Source organism: Oncorhynchus kisutch, linkage group LG23 (genome assembly GCF_002021735.2).
Source record: "Oncorhynchus kisutch isolate 150728-3 linkage group LG23, Okis_V2, whole genome shotgun sequence".
Lineage (NCBI taxonomy): Eukaryota > Metazoa > Chordata > Actinopteri > Salmoniformes > Salmonidae > Oncorhynchus > Oncorhynchus kisutch.
In genome coordinates, this window is record NC_034196.2 from 26533804 (window position 1) to 26553749 (window position 19946).

At 43.4% G+C, this 19946-nt stretch overlaps 1 protein-coding gene and 1 pseudogene across 1 annotated transcript; one reads left to right on the forward strand and one right to left on the reverse strand.

The window, feature by feature from the left end:
• Nucleotides 1-7411: 7411 nt before the first annotated feature.
• LOC109868842 (RING finger protein 224-like) lies at nt 7412-11459 on the forward strand. Its single transcript, XM_020458565.2, has 3 exons — nt 7412-9040; nt 9730-9988; nt 10387-11459. The coding sequence occupies exons 2-3, from the start codon at nt 9731-9733 to the stop codon at nt 10684-10686; spliced, it is 558 nt and encodes a 185-aa protein (XP_020314154.2). The 5' UTR covers nt 7412-9040; nt 9730; the 3' UTR covers nt 10687-11459.
• LOC109868841 (U4/U6 small nuclear ribonucleoprotein Prp4-like) lies at nt 11451-19311 on the reverse strand (annotated as a pseudogene).
• Nucleotides 19312-19946: the final 635 nt, after the last annotated feature.

Consider the following 19946-nt stretch of genomic DNA (forward strand, 5'->3'; position numbering starts at 1 on the left):
GAGTTATAGGCCCACCCATCCACCCCGTTCGAGTTATACGCCCACCCATCCACCCCGTTCGAGTTATATGCCCACCCATCAACCCCGTTAGAATTATACGCCCACCCATCAACCCCGTTCGAGTTATAGGCCCATCCATCAACCCCGTTCGAGTTATACGCCCACTCATCCACCCCGTTCGAGTTATAGCCCCACCCATCCACCCCGTTCGAGTTATACGCCCACCCATCCACCCTGTTCGAGTTATAGGCCCAACCATCCACCCCGTTCGAGTTATACGCCCACCCATCAACCCTGTTCGAGTTATATGCCCACCCATCAACCCTGTTCGAGTTATACGCCCACCCATCAACCCTGTTCAAATTATATGCCCACCCATCCACCCCGTTCGAGTTATAGGCCCAACCATCCACCCCGTTCGAGTTATAGGCCCAACCATCCACCCCGTTCGAGTTATAGGCCCATCCATCCACCCCGTTCGAGTTATAGGCCCAACCATCCACCCCGTTCGAGTTATACGCCCACCCATCCACCCCGTTCAAGTTATATGCCCACTCATCCACCCCGTTCGAGTTATAGGCCCACCCATCCACCCTGAGCAACCACCAAGATTCGCGTTATATGCCCACCCATCAACCCCTACCAACCACCCTACATAACATATCATAATAATTTGAGTGTGCCAAATTTACATTTACTATGTTATGTCTAGTCTATGAGACCAGGCTGAGTAACTATATCACTTGTTAACAATATACCATCATACTACTGTGTCTGCGGGTTTAAAGGAATGTATTCAAGTCACTTTACAGATTTCTGTCCTCATTGGTCCTCAATAAGAATGAGCTGTCAGAGTACCAATAACAGTTCTGAGTGTATTGCTCAGTGTCACTGGTGTCATAGAACAATTCATGCACCTGTTCCAGCTCACACATTCCATTAGAGGTTGTGATTCTTCAGGCATATGTAAGTGTTCTATGACACTGCTGGAAGGGAACTGGTGTGGCAGGAGGGCAGGCCTTACAAGGTACTGACTGGAATAACTGGCACTCCCAGCCTCAGGTGCTCTCTGCCCATAGGATCTTAATTTAATCACCCTGTTGCAGGAGAATTTTTAAAAAGTTGAAGTGTATTTGAAGTTTTAAAAGGCTTCTGAAGTTTGTAATTTACACTTTGAATTTTCCCTTTTGAAAAATGTCCATTAATTATAATCCAAACAATTATTTTCCTGCTGTAGCTAACTGGCTCAAATTAAGATCCTACATCTGTAGGTCCCCACCCCTCGGTCAACAGTAGAAAGGTTATTTTGTGTGTGTGTGTGTGTGTGTGTGTGTGTGTGTGTGTGTGTGTGTGTGTGTGTGTGTGTGTGTGTGTGTGTGTGTGTGTGTGTGTGTGTGTGTGTGTGTGTGTGATAATGAGAAGAAACATGAGACGGTAAGTGTATTTGTTTTACTTCCTATGGATAGTTGACAGTGTAAATAGAGTTAGGTCATAGCTAAAAAGAATCACAAAAATATCATGCAATGTACTTCTCGTGACATGCAAAACCTCATACACTAAAGATCTCTACATTTCACAGAAATCTAAGTACAATACAACACAACATTGTTAGGGAAGTTGGTTTTGCTTGTGCACATACAACCCAGAAAGATAACATTTACCAACATTTAGTGGAGAAGTATGGAAGATAAATCCATCAGTGTAACTACAACCTCTAGAATATGTTATGAATTTCTGTGATGTCAAAGCCAGTAGGCAGGGCCTTGATTGTATTGTCAAATTATGTGGCAGGAGTCGGAATCAAGATGAGGTCAGGTTTGACATTTGAATACAAAACAACATAGGTCACCATAATCATCAGTGATGAGAGTTGCCTAGTTCAATCTCTCTCTGCATCTGAAATCACACCCTAATCCCCATAAAGTGCACTACTTAATGAAGGGCTACTCAGGGGACTGCTGGTCAAGCAGCGCACAATATGGAAAAAGGGGTCTCATTTGAAATTTGGCCAATGTCATCAAGGGGCATATGTAAAAGTTGTTCACTGGTCTTGAATCAGATATTGACACCTTCCTGATGGAATGATGATTGGGGAGGTAGGTTAATCTCATCCTAGATCAGTGGTTGGTTGCGGACAACTTCTCTCGGGCCACATCAAACCTTACTGTCTCCTGTACTGCACAACTGAGTGGATGAACAGCATTCCTGAATGAGCCTCACAAACTTTATTACGAAAGAACTGATCACAGGTACTTCCAGTTTCATGAGTGAGCAGTATTTCAGTTTCAGTGTATTTCAGTAGCTGGTGAAAGGCAGATTGAAACTTGTGTAGATACCAAAATTCCAAGTATTGCTTAAACAGGCTTTACATGTTTACTGCAGGGGCGCAACTTTGGTTTTCGAAGTGTGTGGGGGGGGCATAATTTATTAAATGTTTTATCCAGTAGGATAAACACTCCAAACAGCCTACCCGACCGCTCGGAGGCGTTCTCATGGTCCTAAAGCATACTGTTTTAAAAAAATCACATTGCAATGATAAAACTGGGTGGGACAAAAATGTAATTTCAGAATGCAGGGAAAACATGTACCCCCCATGTTGTTTATTCCATTGCCCCCACTGTTGATCCGGCTCTGTCTGAACTACAGTTTGCTTTCATTGTTTTACAGAAACTTTTTACTTTAAATTGGGCACACAAAAATTATTCTAATGATTTAAACATAGGGACCTTGGATGGTGCCCAAATTGATCTGCTAACAAATATCTGGGCATTTGGATAGACGATAAGCTCTTTTAAAAAGCGTATATTTAAAAAAGCATAGCATAACTAAATAGCAGAATGCAGATCATTCAGTCAACATTACCTTTTGTCCTAGACTATGGCTAGATCATCTAAATCAGGTATTCCCAAACTGGGGTACCCCCAGGGGTACTAAACTGGGGTATAGGGTATATATACACTGCTCAAAAAAATTAATTGAACACTTAAACAACACAATGTAACTCCAAGTCAATCACACTTCTGTGAAATCAAACTGTCCACTTAGGAAGCAACACTGATTGACAATAAATGTCACATGCTGTTGTGCAAATGGATTAGACAACAGGTGGAAATAGGCAATTAGCAAGACACCCCCAATAAAGGAGTGGTTCTGTAGGTGGTGACCACTTCTCAGTTCCTATGGTTTCTGGCTGATGTTTTGGTCACTTTTGAATGCTGGCGGTGCTTTCACTCTAGTGGTAGCATGAGACGGAGTCTACAACCCACACAAGTGGCTCAGGTAGTGCAGCTCATCCAGGATGGCACATCAATGTGAGCTGTGGCAAGAAGGTTTGCTGTGTCTGTCAGCGTAGTGTCCAGAGCATGGAGGCGCTACCAGGAGACAGGCCAGTACATCAGGAGACGTGGAAGAGACCGTAGGAGGGCAACAACCCAGCAGCAGGACTGCTACCTCCGCCTTTGTGCAAGGAGGAGCAGGAGGAGCACTGCCAGAGCCCTGCAAAATGACCTCCAGCAGGCCACAAATGTGCATGTGTCTGCTCAAACAGTCAGAAACAGACTACATGAGGGTGGTATGAGGGCCCGACGTCCACAGGTGGGGGTTGTGCTTACAGCCCAACACCGTGCATCTGCTGCCTGCAACATCCTCCAGCATGACCGGTTTGGCGGTGGGTCAGTCATGGTGTGGGGTGGCATTTCTTTGGGGGGCCGCACAGCCCTCCATGTGCTCGCCAGAGGTAGCCTGACTGCCATTAGGTACCGAGATGAGACCCTCAGACCCCTTGTGATATGCTGGTGCGGTTGGCCCTGGGTTCCTCCTAATGCAAGACAATGCTAGACCTCATGTGGCTGGAGTGTGTCAGCAGTTCCTGCAAGAGGAAGGCATTGATGCTATGGACTGGCACGCCCGTTCCCCAGACCTGAATCGAATTGAGCACATCTGGGACATCATGTCTCGCTCCATCCACCAATGCCACGTTGCACCACAGACTGTCCAGGAGTTGGCGCATGCTTTAGTCCAGGTCTGGGAGGAGATCCCTCAGGACACCATCCGCCACCTCATCAAGAGCATGCCCAGGCGTTGTAGGGAGGTCATACAGGCACGTGGAGGCCACACACACTACTGAGTCTCATTTTGACTTGTTTTAAGGACATTACATCAAAGTTGGATCAGCCAGTAGTGTGGTTTTCCACTTTAATTTTGAGTGTGACTCCAAATCCAGACCTCCATGGGTTGATAAATTTGATTTCCATTGATAATTTTTGTGTGATTTTGTTGTCAGCACATTCAACTATGTAAAGAAAAAAGTATTTAATAAGAATATTTCATTCATTCAGATCTAGGATGTGTTATTTTAGTGTTCCCTTTATTTTTTGGAGCAGTGTATATATATATATTTTTTTCCTTCACATTAATATTTTCCAACGGGGCTATACATTTGGGTGAGGTTTTTTCTTCTCGCCAGAGTAGCCTCGTTTCACTGCCCATAATAAAATGAAACCATCTCGTGTTCAGCGAAATAACAACACAATGTCAAATACAGGTAGCCTAGTCAAATAATTAACATCCAATCACGTTAACCATTACTCTCTCGCAGGAATTCCACTAACGGTCCGTATGTAGCCAAACTCATGTTGGTATCTGTACAGATGGCGCAAAAGCCATGACAGGGAGACATAGTGGAGTAGACTTCGCTCAAGAGTATCATGTCTTGGCAAATCGAGCTGTTAATTTAAGACTCTGATGCCCTTTCAACCACATACCTATGTGAGAGTGGATTCTCGGCCCTCACTAGCATGAAAACTAAATAAAGGCACAGACTGTGTGTGGAAAATGATTTAAGACAGAGACTCTCTCCAATACAAACCAACATTGCAGAGTTGTGGTTTTATATGCAAGATGGTTAAATGAAGAGCAAAATGATTGATTATTATTATAACACTCATTCTTATGTTTAATAAATGTATAGTATAGTGTGTGTGTGGCAGGCTTACAATGATGGCAAAACACAACATTTGAGAGTGCGCTGACCCTGGTGCTAGAGGGGGTACGCAGCTGGAGGTTGAATGTTTGAAGGGGTACGGGACTATAAAAAGTTTGGGAAACACTGATCTACTTGAATGCAGCAGCCACTTCATTAAGCCGTTAGATGCGGTTCACCATATTGCACTTTATTTTATCTCGGGACAGGTTTTCCACTCATCACTGCTTGCTCTATCAGAACGTAGGATGACCCTCTTAGACCTGATATAGGTCAAAACACTGCATTTTATGAATTTATAAAGCCCTTTTGCAAAAACTTTACTTACCCATAGGAGTACGATTTATCATACCCAATAACAGGGATGGCTAACTCTGGAAATTCCGTCTTTTACTGTTACAGGCTTAGGATAAACAGCTTGAAGTTTCTTTGCACTCCATGTATGGAAGATGTATCTTCAGAGTTCCCTACAAATGGATGCATTGGTGCCTTTCGGGCAGTTCCGAGTGTTGATTGAGGGCCTCTGTTGAGGAATGTGATTGTGTTTCATTTTATGTTTCTGTACTGTCTTTATATTTTCATTTTCTGTGTGTCATTTGTTGTTTAATGGTAAGATACAGGACTCCCTTGCAAAAGAGACTTTGGTCTCAATGGGACCTTGAAAATAAAGGTTAAATAAATAAATAAACATGAGCACACAAAAGGACAAAAGGTGAGTGATGATCCCCTACTTGGGACAGCAGACTATTTTTGTTCATGTAAAACATGATCATATATGAAACAGACCTGTTCTTGTGTTGTGTGCCAAATAGTCCCTATACTGAGACACATACTAACATTGGGTCAGTAAATATGCAAAGGGTAAAATGTTCCACTGTCTCATTTGTTAATCATTGACCCATACAGACCAACGTTAACAGTGCTATTACTTTGTATGACACTATAGTGGTAGGCTTGATTGTCGATGAGACGACCTACAGGGAGAAGGTGAGGGCCCTCGGAGTGTGGTGTCAGGAAAATAACCTCACAATCAATGTCAACAAAACAAAGTAGATGATCGTGAACTTCAGGAAACAGCAGAGAGACCACCCCCCTAGCCACATTGACGGGACAGTAGTGGAGAAGGTGGAAAGTTAAGTTCCTCGGTGTACACATCATGGACAAACTGAAATGGTCCACCCACATAGACAGCGTGGTTAAGAAGGCGCAACAGCGCCTCTTCAACCTCAGGAGGCTGAAGGAATTTGGCTTGTCACCGAAAACACTCAGTTTGTGAGTTACAGATGCACAATCGAGAGCATCCTGTCGGACTGTATCACCGCCTGGTATGGCAACTGCTCCGCCCACAACCGTAAGGCTCTCCAGATGGTAGTGAGGTCTGCACAACGCATCACCGGGGGCAAGCTACCTGCCCTCCAGGACACCTACACCATCCGATGTCACAGGAAGGCCAAAAAGATCATCAAGGACAACAACCAACCGAGCCACTGCCTGTTCACCCCGTTATCATCCAGAAGGCGAGGTCAGTACAGGTGCATCAAAGCTGGGACCGAGAGATTAAAAACAGCTTCTATCTCAAGGCCATCAGACTGTTAAACAGCCATCACTAACATTGAGTGGCTGCTGCCAACATACTGACTCAAATCTCTAGCCACTTTAATAATAAAAATGGGATGTAATAAATGTATCACTGGTCACTTTAAACAATGTCACTTTATATAATGTTTACATACCCTACATTACTCATCTCATATGCATATACTGTACTCTATACCATCAACTGCATGTTGCCTATGCCGTGCGGCCATCGCTCATCCATATATTTATATGTACATATTATTATTCATTCCATTACACTTGTGTGTATAAGGTAGTTGTTGTGAAATTTTTAGATTACATGTTAGATATTACTGCATGGTCAGAACTAGAAGCACAAGCATTTCGCTGCACTCACATTAACATCTGCTAACCATGTGTGTGACAAATCAAATTTGATTTGATGTATTACTTTGTATGATTAAACAGAGGCCTTAGTCAAAATATATATGGAAATCAAGTAGAATGTATTTCCATCTCATAGGAGACAGTATAGAGTAGACATTAATTATATAATGTTATTTCAAGGAATGTTCCACTACCAAAAATTAAAAACAACTTTTTAAAGTGCTAAATCCGGTTTGCACAAGAGCCGCATTATAGCACGATTGAAATGTAAAGGTCATTTCCGATTGAGCAGACAAAATGCAGCGTTTACTGTGAATGCAGTCTCCGCGAACATTGGAACTATCACCTTCTGACCCTGATTTGCTTTGTTTTGTCTTTATTTAGTATGGTCAGGGCGTGAGTTGGGGTGGGCAGTCTGTGTTTGTTTTTCTATGTTTGGTTTCTGTTTCTGCCTAGTATGGTTCTTCATCAGAGGCAGGTGTCGTTAGTTGTCTCTGATTGAGAATCATACTTAGGTAGCCTGGGTTTCACTGCTGGTTTGTGGGTGTTTGTTGCCACACGGTACTGTTTCGGTTTTTGTAGATTTCACGTTAATCGTTTGAGTGTTCATTTGTCTTTATTAAAAACATTATGGACACTTACCACGCTGCATCTTGGTCCGATACTTACTCCTCTTCAGACGAAGAGGAGATCTGCCGTTACAGGAACATTGCCTTTAAATTTAAATCGCTCTATAGTATGGATCTTCTGCAGTATGGATTTCATCTTAACCTACTACAATAACCTAACCATAACATGGTGAGAACTAAAGCTAAATATGCTACGAAGCATGTACAGAAGTTCAGAGACACCTGGAAATCTCTATTTGCAGAAGATTAAGATAAGCATCAGCTGTTTTCTTCCTTTACTCATCTTTCATAGACCTGTTTTACGACGCAAGGGAGGAAGCCACTCGATAACAAACAATAACTTTCGAAAAACATATGTTGCAATGGTCAGTCTGAGTAAAGGTTTCATTCTGTGGCCGTCCTCTTCCCCCTAGGAGTCTGCCGCCTACACTCATCCTGAACATGCTGTGGCTGGCTGTATATATATATATATATATATATATATATCTCTGTCTGATCTCTGCTACCATCTAGTGTCTCCAGTGCATCTCAACACCAACGAATAAGGAAAACAACCACTGGTTCCTTGTTCTAGTCCCGAACACCTTGGTGTTTTCAGATCTCTAGGAACTGGATAGATATGAGTTCCATTAAGTCCATTACCAATCACCATATTGCTTACACTTATCCATTCTCTTCAGATCTGAAAGTGGTGTCCTGGGAGAAGAGGCTAATATGGGCTCGGGGTCATTTTCAGACTGGACAAGGCAATGTCACATTGTGAAGGTTACAAGGACACCTACAGTATGTTGTGTATGGGCCCTGTGTGACTGGGTCTTATGGACTTCAGGCCTTACTCCGATGAGTGCCGGATGCTAGCGAATGGAGTGTAGGGTTTCTGCTTGTCTATTGTTGCCAGTGTAAGCTGATCTGTTACCTGCTCCCTCAATACAGGAATGCGAGCCTGGTTCGCCTGTGTGTGTTATCGTGTGCACGTGTGTTTGATTGTGTACGTGGTAGGGCAGAGAGGCAGAGGGCCCATCCCATCGGCCCAATAGATGAGGATAATAAGCTCGCTCTACCCCTGAGAACCCCACTGTTCTCTGTGGCCTCTAATATGTAACACACTCCATTGACAGGCCTATGAGTGTGAGTTCACGGGGACGGGCAGCCTGAAATATTAAACGGCCTGAGGAGCCGCTGCAGGCTCAAATTGTTTGCTCATCATTAGAGCAGCTTCTGTGGAAGAGTAGAGCTGAACAACAGGGGAGATAAAGGAAGGAAGACCTACCCTCCAGGGGATTGTACTAGAGACAACACGAACTAGACTATGTAATAAGCTCATCACTCTACTATCTGACCCTATACTGTAGTGTCGATTTAGTTTGTCAGTAAAGGAGTACACTGGACTGGTCCTGGGACGGAGGTTGCTTTGAAAACAGAAGTCATGGCAGGTCTCCAGGGAACTACCAAGGACCTTTAGGAGGTTTGGAGGACAAACCAGAAGGTACGCCATGTTTTATGTTTTTTTTTCTTCAGTTCTGTTAGGCAATGTTTTAGTGAAGGACAGTCAACAGGTACTAACAAACAGATGTTCTCATACCTCTCCTCGGGGACCCCAGACGTTTCACAACTTTGTTGTAGCCCAGAACTAAATTCACCTGATTCACCTTGTCAAGAGCTTGATGATTAGTTCACAATTTGAATCAGGTTTGGTAGCTGTGGAATTGTTCAAATACATTTAACAGCAAATTTTGAGAACCCACCGTATAGAAAATCTGAGACTGACATTCGGTTTTAGTCATTTAGCAGACACTCTTATCCAGTAAATAGACATTGGTCTCTGCTTACAATCAACCTGTTGTCTTATACCATCACACAACTGACTAACCGGACAGAGAATGCTGTAACAGAAGTCCACAGCTGACATCAAACATGGGTCTCAATCCTTTTTCTTGAGTCTAAATTCCTTATTAATTCCATTCCTCTAGTTTCCTCACCATTTGTATTAATCAACTGTTCGTTTTCTCCAATAAATTGGTTTCAGTTGTGTTTGATTATTTGAACTATTAAGCATTGGGCTGCAATGTATTGCACATAACAGGTGCTATAAATATTTTATCAGTTGTAGTTGTAGTCGTAATGTCACATGTTCACCAGCAATATGCGCCATTCATAATCTAGTTTCCTGTACAGGATGGAGGAGGAAGCCCCAGTACCTGATGCTCCAGACTTTCATGCCCCAGAAGCCCCCGCAGAGGCCCCAGAAGATCCCCCTGTAGAGAGTGGTGTGTCGGCCGGAGGAGTTCCACCATCCAGAGACAGCCGTAAACTGGACTGTATCATCTGCTTCTGTGCCTTCAACCTGGCTGAGAGGCTGCCACGCAAGCTCTACTGCGGCCACACCTTCTGCCAGGCCTGCCTGAGACGCCTTGACACCATCCTCAATGAGCAGGTGGGTCTGACTGTCATGACAGCAGTCCTACAGAGGCAGCATCTCTGATCAATTAGGGACTATAAAAAGTAAAAGATATTTGGACCACTTTCAGAATAGCTCAAACAGACTGGGCCTTGTCAAGCTATAGCTAGCTCACTTGTTCCTTTGATTTAGTGAAAGTGATTTGATAAAGGGGAGAACTGATTTGTTAGGATCGGCCAATATGCATAATCTTAAATTAACCAATCCTAAAGAGCAACAGATTCCTTTCCGGACACTTTTCGAAGAGGAATGCTGTATTGAGAGCTCATTATTAGCTTCAGCAGTCATAACTATTAGTCTACCTAAATATCTATAATGGATTGACAAACCAACGTGTCCCAATCAACCCTGCTCCCTCTCCTACTCCCCAGCAGATGTGGATCCCCTGTCCACAATGCCGGCAGAACACTCCGCTACCTCGCGGGGGAGCTACAGCCCTGGACCTCGACCTAGCAGCCTTCCTGGGGGTCAAGGCTGACTTGGACAGCCAGAGGTCCAGCCCCCAGCAGGGAGGAAGAGAACTAGGCAACCAGCTGGAGCTAAAGCCCTCCTTTGGGAAGCAGCCCATCATAGAGCAGCCTCAGGCCACCTGGAACCATGGAGGACTGGCTGAGCCTCGCTTCCACAGGAGCCCTTGCTGCAGGCGCTTCTTCTGCTGCTGGTGGTGCTGCTAGGATGCCCAGTCATGTATGAATGACAAGAGTTTTTAAAGCATCTAGGCAGCAGCTTTCCCATTACAGTGCCAGCTGTAATGTAATAGCTGTAATGTAATAGGAATGCCTGGGCTTCCAAGGCTAAAACAATGGAAAATATAGGTTATAACTAGGGCCTGACTGCGTGATCTGACCAAGGAAAAATGTACTACTGAAAAAAGAAACACTGCTGGGGAGAACAGTGTTCACGAGACTGACAAAGTTGTGTGGGGGACAACATTTTTTCCCCACATCGTGAGAGAAAGAACATTTCAGGACTCAAAATGGGACGCTGGATAAAGACCTCAATGACCTCACCTACAACCGAAAGACTCCTCTACTGCCTCCTTTCAACTATGCAGTTGGACATATAGGCTATTAGTACCTTGACTGTTGAAAGTCCATTATTTTATACACACTTCGTTGAGTTATAGTATAATTTATCTAGCCGCTCTAGAATCTCCCATTAGTGTTCAATTGGGTTGAGATCTGGTGACTGATAGTCATCAAACCATTCAGTGACCACTCGTGCCCTGTGGATGGGGCATTGTCATCCTATAGTAAGCCATGGTAGCTCAAATATATGCCTGTCCAGCATTTTTTATGCATGACCCTTAATTAATTTACAAACCACACCGGTGTGGAAGCACCAGCCTTCAATATACTTCATATCCCTCATTTACGTGTTTCCATTATTTTGTATGTAACCATTTTGTCATGTGAAAGTGTAAAAGAATGAAAGAAAATATGGAGTTATTGTTTTTATTAAAAACTAGACAAAAGGATCGACTTCTGACACCAACTGACTCATTTTAACAAATTATCTGGGAGAAAGGACAGCTTCAAAGTTGTAGACATCAAGAGACTAACGTTGTTGTTTAATAATAATTTAACCATCTACTAAATGTAAATCAGACAAGTGTACAATTCAGAATATTTAGGATGTTCAAAGACTCATCCGTCAATTGTGAAAATGCTAATATTTTATGATCTTCTATTTGTATGGGATGACAGTTCGGTATTACCATAGAAATAGAAGGTACCATAGAAAGCCATTCTCTTTCTATGGGTGATACTCCCTCCCCTGCTCACTCTGACATCCAGAGTTTGAAGGTGCAGGTCGTAGGAGCAGGTGGCGATGAGTTGTCCGTCAGGGGACATGTCCACGCCCATCTCCTTGCCCTCGTGGCCCGCCCTAGTGGGTCCACACCTTGGCTGTGTTGTCACAGGCCCCGGTCAGGAGGAAGTGACCGCCATTGGCTAAGAGAGGAAGAGGGAAAAATTGCAACCAGTTATAACAGTACATAACTTGCTGCTAAACCTTTTCCGTGTGACTTTTGAAAATCATTTTGAGATATTAGTTGGCATGAGTATTGTGCAAAGGGTTACCTGTATGCCATTATAGGGTCAATCAAGTATTTTCAGGTCATATGCTGGATCAATTTAAATTAAGTTAAAGGGATACTTCGGGATTTTGGCAACCAGGCCCTTTATCTACTTCCCCAGAGACCGATGAACTCATGGATACCATTTTTATGTCTCTGTCCAGTATGAAGGAAGTTAGAGGTAGTTTCATGAGCCAATGCTAACTAGCATTAGCGCAATGACTGGAAGTTTACGGGAATCTCCTAGCATGGACAAAGAAAATTGTATCCACGAGTTAATCTGACTCTGGGGAAGTAGATATAGGGCCTAATTGCCAAAATCCCAAAGTATCCATTTAATGTGAAATTAATAAATGAAGTAGGTAGTCTCTGGGATCTGGAAAAACTCAAGTTGGAATTTGATAGAGGATAATAGGCTCTGATGGGAGGGGATGGTGTAGATGCACTTCCTGTGACGCAGGTCCCACACCTTAAAAGGTGTTATTTATATTTCACCTTTACTTAACCAGGTAGGCTAGTTGAGAACAAGTTCTCATATTCAACTGCGACCGGGCCAAGATAAAGCAAAGCAACACAAACAGAGTTACACATGGAATAAACAAAACATACAGTCAATAACACAATAGGGGAAAAAAAGTATATATACAGTGTGTGCAAATGAGGTAAGATAAGGGAGGTAAGGCAATAAATAGGCCATAGTAGCAAAATAATTACAATTTAGCAATTAAACACGAGTGATAGATGTGCAGAAGCTGAACGTGCAAATAGAGATACTGGAGCGTACTGGGGAGCTTCAGTGATTTTTGCAATTCGTTCCAGTCATTGGCAGCAGAGAACTGGAAGGAAAGGTAGCCAAAGTAGGAATTGGCTTTGGGGGTGACCAGTGAAATATACCTGCTGGAGCACGTGCTACGTGTGGGTGCGGCTATGGTGACCAGTGAGCTGAGATAAGGCGGGGCTTTACCTAGCAAAGACTTACAGATGACCTGGAGCCAGTGGATTTGGCAACGAATATGAAGCGAGGGCCAGCCAACGAGAGCATACAGGTCGCAGTGGTGGGTAGTATATGGGGCTTTGGTGACAAAACGGATGGCACTGTGATAGCAAATTGGATGCAGTCTGAGTACAGCGTTGGAGGCTATTTTGTAAATGACATCGTCAAAGTCAAAAATCAGTAGGATAGTCAGTTTTACGAGGGTAAGTTTGGCAGCATGACTGAAGGATGCTTTGTTGCGAAATAGGATTTGATTCTAGATATCATTTTAGATTGGAGATGCTTAATGAGAGTCTGGAAGAAGCGTTTTGTCTAACCAGACACCTAGGTATTTGTAGATCTCCACATACACTAAGTCAGAACCGTCCAGAGCAGTGATGCTGGACGGGCGGGCCGGAAGCGATCGGCTGAAGAGCATGCATTCAGTCTATTTGCATTTAAGAGCAGTTGGAGGCCACAGAAGGAGAGTTGTAATGCATTGAAGCTCGTCTGGAGGTTAGTTAACACAGTGTCCAAAGAAGGGCCAGAAATATACAGTTATCCCCATTTCTTGTTGCTGCGTGGTAGCTAAACAGAGGAGAAGAGTTTCAATGCTGGACCTACAAACACACACACTCTAAGGCTTATCATCATCAATATGTAGGGCCAGGAGCTTCCACCAGGGCCGTAGTTATAAACTCAGCAAAAAAAAGAAACATTCCTTTTTCAGGAACCTGTTTTTCAAAGATAATTCATGAAAATCCAAATAACTCCACAGATCTTCATTGCAAAGACACGAACAGCTTGCAGAAGGTAAGAAAATAAGGTCACAGTTATGAAAACGTACGACACTAAAGAGGCCTTTCTAGTGACTCTGAAAAACACCAAAAGAAAGATGCCCAGGGTCCCTGCTCACATGCGTGAACGTGCCTTAGGCATGCTACAAGGAGGCATGAGGACTGTAGATGTGGCCAGGGCAATAAATTGCAATGTCCGTACTGTGAGACGCCTAAGACAGCGAGACAGGACGGACAGCTGATCGCCCTCGCAGTGGCAGACAATGGATTGAGGGCAGAACGAGCAGTATGGCTGGTGGCATTGTCATGCTGACGGACCCTCCACCCCCAAATCGATCCCGCTCCAGAGTACAGACCTCAGTGTAACACTCATTCCTTTAACGATAAATGCAAATCCGACCATCACCCCTGGTGAGACAAAACCGCGACTCGTCAGTGAAGACGCTGTTGCCGACATCACCGGCAACAGCGTCGCCTATGGGCACAAACCCACCGTCACTGGACCAGACAGGACTGGCAAAAAGTGCTCTTCACTGACGAGTCGCGGTTTTGTCTCACCAGGGGTGATGGTCGGATTTGCATTTATCGTTAAAGGAATGAGTGTTACACTGAGGTCTGTACTCTGGAGCGGGATCGATTTGGGGGTGGAGGGTCCGTCATGGTCTGGGGCATTGTGTCACAGCATCATCAGACTGAGCTTGCTGTCATTGCAGGCAATCTCAACGCTGTGCGTTACAGGGAAGACATCCTCCCCCCTCATGTGGTACGCTTCCTGCAGGCTCATCCTGACATGACCCTCCAGCATGACAATGCCACCAGCCATACTGCTCGTTCTGTGCGTGATTTCCTGCAAGACAGGAATGTCAGTGTTCGGTCGTGGCCAGTGAAGAGCCCGGATCTCAATCCCATTGAGCACGCCTGGGACCTGTTGGATCAGAGGGTGAGGGCTAGGGCCATTCTCCCCAGAAATGTCCGGGAACTTGCAGGTGCCTTGGTGGAAGAGTGGGGTAACATCTCACAGCAAGAACTGGCAAATCTGGTGCAGTCCATGAGGAGGAGATGCACTGCAGTACTTAACGCAGTTGGTGGCCACACCAGATACTGACTGTTACTTTGGATTTTGACCCCCCTTTGTTCAGGGACACATTATTCCATTTCTGTTAGTCACATCTGTTAGTCTGTGGAACTTGTTGAATCTTATGTTCATACAAATATTTACACATGTTAAGTTTGCTGAAAATAAACAGTTGAGAGTGAGAGGACGTTTCCTTTTTTTCCCAGTTTAGATCACACAGTCAGGATTATCTGGCCCTATCCATAAGATATCATTAACACAGAATCTAACCATGTAATTTACCTGTTGGGAGAGAAGTTGATGCTGTAAATCTCTGCGATAGCCCTCCAGGAACATCACACAGCACCCGGTCCGAAGGTCCCAAATACGCCCAAACGAATCCAGACCCCTGAGAGAGATTAATATTGAGGCAAACTAGGATTCAACTAACAGTCCTGTAGATGAGGGGTGAATAGTGATCTGTAATTCCTTCTACTATAAATCAATGTGCTGACTGTCTTGACTGGTGCAAGTCACTTTCCAACAATAGCGTAGATCTGTACAAAAACACATCAGCTCATGTGTCACATGGAGCCAGTTGTTGCATCTGCCTTAATTTAATTGAGGTTATAACAATCACATAACAAGCTGCTAAACCTTCTCAGTCCTCCAAATTGCTCAGGCAGTAGATTGAGTTGATTATATGTATGAGATCACTGTGCACTGAGAGAGTTGGGAAGTGTGTGTGTGTAAGACAGCATGTTATTAAGAGGGGACTTGAAGGGAATATCCCTGTATGATTCAAATCCAGCAAGCCACTGAGAGGCTATTTGTTCTGCCAAGCCTCTAATTGAGATAACTGGGTGGACATCTACTGCCCTTCATTGAACAGATTATTGAATCACAGAATAAGACCATTGTTTTCCTATAGCCCCCATTCCCTTCTATAGATATGCTCTGACCCGACAGCTCTTCAATTACAGAGTTGATAAAAGCCTTTTCTCATGTTTTTGGTTTTGGAGAGGACACGGAGATCCCAGTTATCTGAAGGTTTGTTGTAGAAATAATGGATGGGATAATACTCTACACAAAAGTGACCGGCCATTCGCTTGATTCGCTGGCAACATATATTGCAACAGGATGTGCAGAGACAAGCAAAAGACAACACAAAAATGTATGTTTTTTACTGACAATTGACAGACTTTCATAGTGTATCCAGTGAGATCTTACCCAGTGCCTACCACAGAGTCGTCAGGGTGGAAGTGCAGGTCGTGGACTCCTTTACTGTGTCCCTCCTGGTGCAGGATCTCCTCCTGGGCCTCCAGGAGTGTGAGTGAGTGAGTGAGAGAATGGGTGAGAGAGTGAAAGAGAGTAAGGATTAAGCCCCACTTCAGTTCGAATGACAAGTCTGACGAGAGTAACATCTATCTATGGCTAAAGTTGAGACATTTGGTGCAAGTGATCATGTTTTGTTTTTATTGTATTACCTGGATCAGACATTCTGATAATGATAGAACAAATTAAAGAATGTTTACAAATAAATTCACCAGGTGGTGCCCAGGAAGCGTCCACAGGGGTGCCAGGCTACTCGTGCTACCCTCAGGAGTGGCCCTCGATGTCAGCAACAGGCTCATCACTACAGAGAGAGAGAGGGGTTACCATGGTTACAACACGCCTTTAAATCGCCACCATTCATTTCACCAGCTCACAGTTAGCTACTGTTTATGATAACTGTGAACATTTAGAAAAAAAACAGACACTGCTTTTCTTAACCCCTCTCCTCCTGAATCATATTTGATCAAACTTTAGGTAGTTTCCCTCATTTGACAGACAGAGAAAGACACAGTACATATCAACCAGAGCAGACCTGTACAGACTCCAGAGTTTGACGGTGCCATTGGCAGCACAGGAGGCCATGTTAACATCAGAGTCCTCCATAGTCAGAGTGGCCTGAGGATGGAAACAGATGGCCCCCACGTAGGTGTTGTGGCCTGAGGACAGGAAAAGAGAATAACTTATCAAATGATTGACTTATTTATCATTCAGGATAGGGCTGGACGATATGGCCAAAATAGCATATCACTGCATAAAAATAAAAAGGACAGTATGACGGTATTTTATGTTTTTGAATAATGAATGTTCAACATTTTCTTCATGAGTAGTGCGTGACCCTACGGAGGCAACACAAATTAATTAATAAAAAATCCTACAATGTGATTTTCTGGAATTGTTTTTCTAATTTTGACTGTCATAGTTGAAGTGTACCTATGATGAAAATTACAGGCCCCTCATCTTTTTAAGTGGGAGAACTTGCACAATTGGTGGCTGACTACTTTTTTCCCCCACTGTACATTCTAAGTGATTTCAATTGGTCTTTCTCCATTTTGATTTTTTTTAAATACTGTTCAAATCAAAGAAATCTGCATTTTCATACATTTCTGCATTTGTTACACTTATTTGAGATCACTTACACACTGCCATGTAGGGCTGCACAATATGGGCAAACAACCTAGGCCTTATTTCTAGCCAAACGTTGCGATTGCGATTTTACTAGCGATTTAGAGCAAAACACATGGGTGAACAGTTGGAATCATGGAAATAGAATGATTATTCTAATTCTATAGTTAGAATATAATAGTGGGCACTTTAAATAGTGTTGTTTGTCGTGACAAAAAATGAAAATGCCAGGGAGGAGTTAAAGACAGTGTAAGGACAAGGAACTAAAGTGTTGATAAGTGTTTCTTAGGGGATCCTATAATCTTTGGCTACCTGGGGCTGCAGGTAGCCTAGTGGTTAGAGCATTGGACTAGTAACCGAAAGGTTGCAAGATTGAATCTCTGAGCTGACAAGGTTAAAAAGTCCTTCTGCCCCTGAACAGGCAGTTTAACTCACTGTTCCTAGGCTGTCATTGAAAATAAGAATTTGTTCTAAATAAAGGTTCAAAACAAAATAACTGAATGTTCTCTTAGCTACTTCATGTAGCTAACATTTTCTTGCTTTGCATATTCCTCTTTGATTTAAAGACACTGTTGCACAAACATGCTGATTTCAGTCTACACCAGCACTGGTATCACAAACACCCAAGTCACGGCCTGTTCACCACGCTATCATCCAGAAGGCGAGGTCAGTACAGGTGCATCAAAGCTGGGACAGAGAGACTGAAAAACAGCTTCTATCTCAAGGCCATCAGACTGTTAAATAGCCATCACTAGGTTACTCAAACCTGCACTTTAGAGGCTGCTGCCCTATATACTGTACATGGAATCACTGGTCACTTTAATGTTTACACTGCTTTAAAGCTCCAAATTCACCACTTTATTGACAACGTTTCGATCTGAAATGGATCTTCATCAGGTCTGTTCTTTATTAGCCCAGCACCTATGTTAAGGATGTGCGTATGACCAAACTTTACATACTGCTTTACTCATTTAATATGTATATACTGTATTCTAGTCTACTGTAAAGTAAAAACCCAAACCGGTCCATATATCGTAAAATACAGTATACCGCCCGGCCCTAATTTAGGACAACAGAAGTCAAGGAAAAGAGTCAATTGCAATGCAATTTCTCAAATGATAGAGAAAAATAAGATATTTTTCTAACCCCGAAGAGTACAGATAAGGGTGCAGTCGAACATTCCACAGTTTACACAGGCCACTCCTAGAGAACAAAAAACAAGTCAGGACGACAAGGACAATTCTTCTAACAAATGCTTATTTGATGGCTAAATGGATATAAAACACCATCAAGACCATTCCTGTCTGTGCAGTGCAATGAGAGGAGACTGAGGGACTCACCAAGCGGCAGTCACAAGCATTTTGGAGTTCGGGCTAAATTGGCAGAAGGATTTAGGACTGTCGTCACCGATTTGACTGCAGTAGTTATTCAGGTTCTGAGTAGGCAGAGAAAATGTTGATATTCTACAACAGTTTTTCACGAACAAGACACGTCCTTGAATTATTTTGGAGACTTTGATGGAGGACATACGCTGAGGGTCTTGTGAAGTTCTTGTACTTTGTATTTTGATTGGTTTAACACTTTTTGGTTGCAACTTGATTCCATGTGTTATTTCATAGTTTTGATATCTTCACTATTATTCTACAATGTAGAAAGGAGTAAAAATAAAGAACACTGGAATGAGTAGGTGTCCAAACGTTTGACTGGTGCTGTAAATGTATCTCCATATTGAATGAATGGAGTGAAAACATTGTAGTAGTGAGATAAATACATTGGAGAGTCAAACCACATATCATACCTCCTCCTGGGAACGTTTGGATTTCTCAAATCAAAGTTAATTTGTCATGTGCACCGAATACAACAGGTGTATTCAGGAGGTATGATATGTAGCTTGACTCTCCAATATATTTCTCTCACTACTACAACATTTTCACTCCATTCATTCAATATGGAGATACATTTACAGACCAGCACTTCATGGCTACGGACGTGAGTGCTATGGGTCTGTAGTCATTTAGGCAGGTTGCCTTGTGTTCTTGGGCACAGGGACTATGGTGGTCCGCTTGAAGCATGTTGGTATTACAGACTCAATCAGGGACATGTTGAAAATGTCAGTGAAGACACCTGCTAGTTGGGTTAGCACATGCCCGGAGCACACGTCCTGGTAATCCATCTGGCCCCACAGCCTTGTGTATGTTGACCTGTTTAAAGGTCTTACTCACGTCGGCTACGGACAGCGTGATCACACAGTTGCCCGGAACAGCTGATGCTCTCATGCATGCCTCAGAGGTGGATATAATGCATGCAAAATATAACATTCGATGTGGTGTTTTCAAGCAGAAAGACAATAACTCAAAACTGCCATTTTAATTGGTAAGTTGACAGGGGTGACATGTTGTAAAAGCATCAGAGGATCTTCAGAGGGTCTTTAATTTTTAATCCACACATTAAAATATTAGAAGGGGAGGACATAACCATGCTTGTGACTCACCTCTCTCAGCAGGCCCCTCACCAAACAGTGTGATTGGCTCCCCAAGGGCCCGTAAGCAAGCTTTAACCTCTATATCGTCAATGGA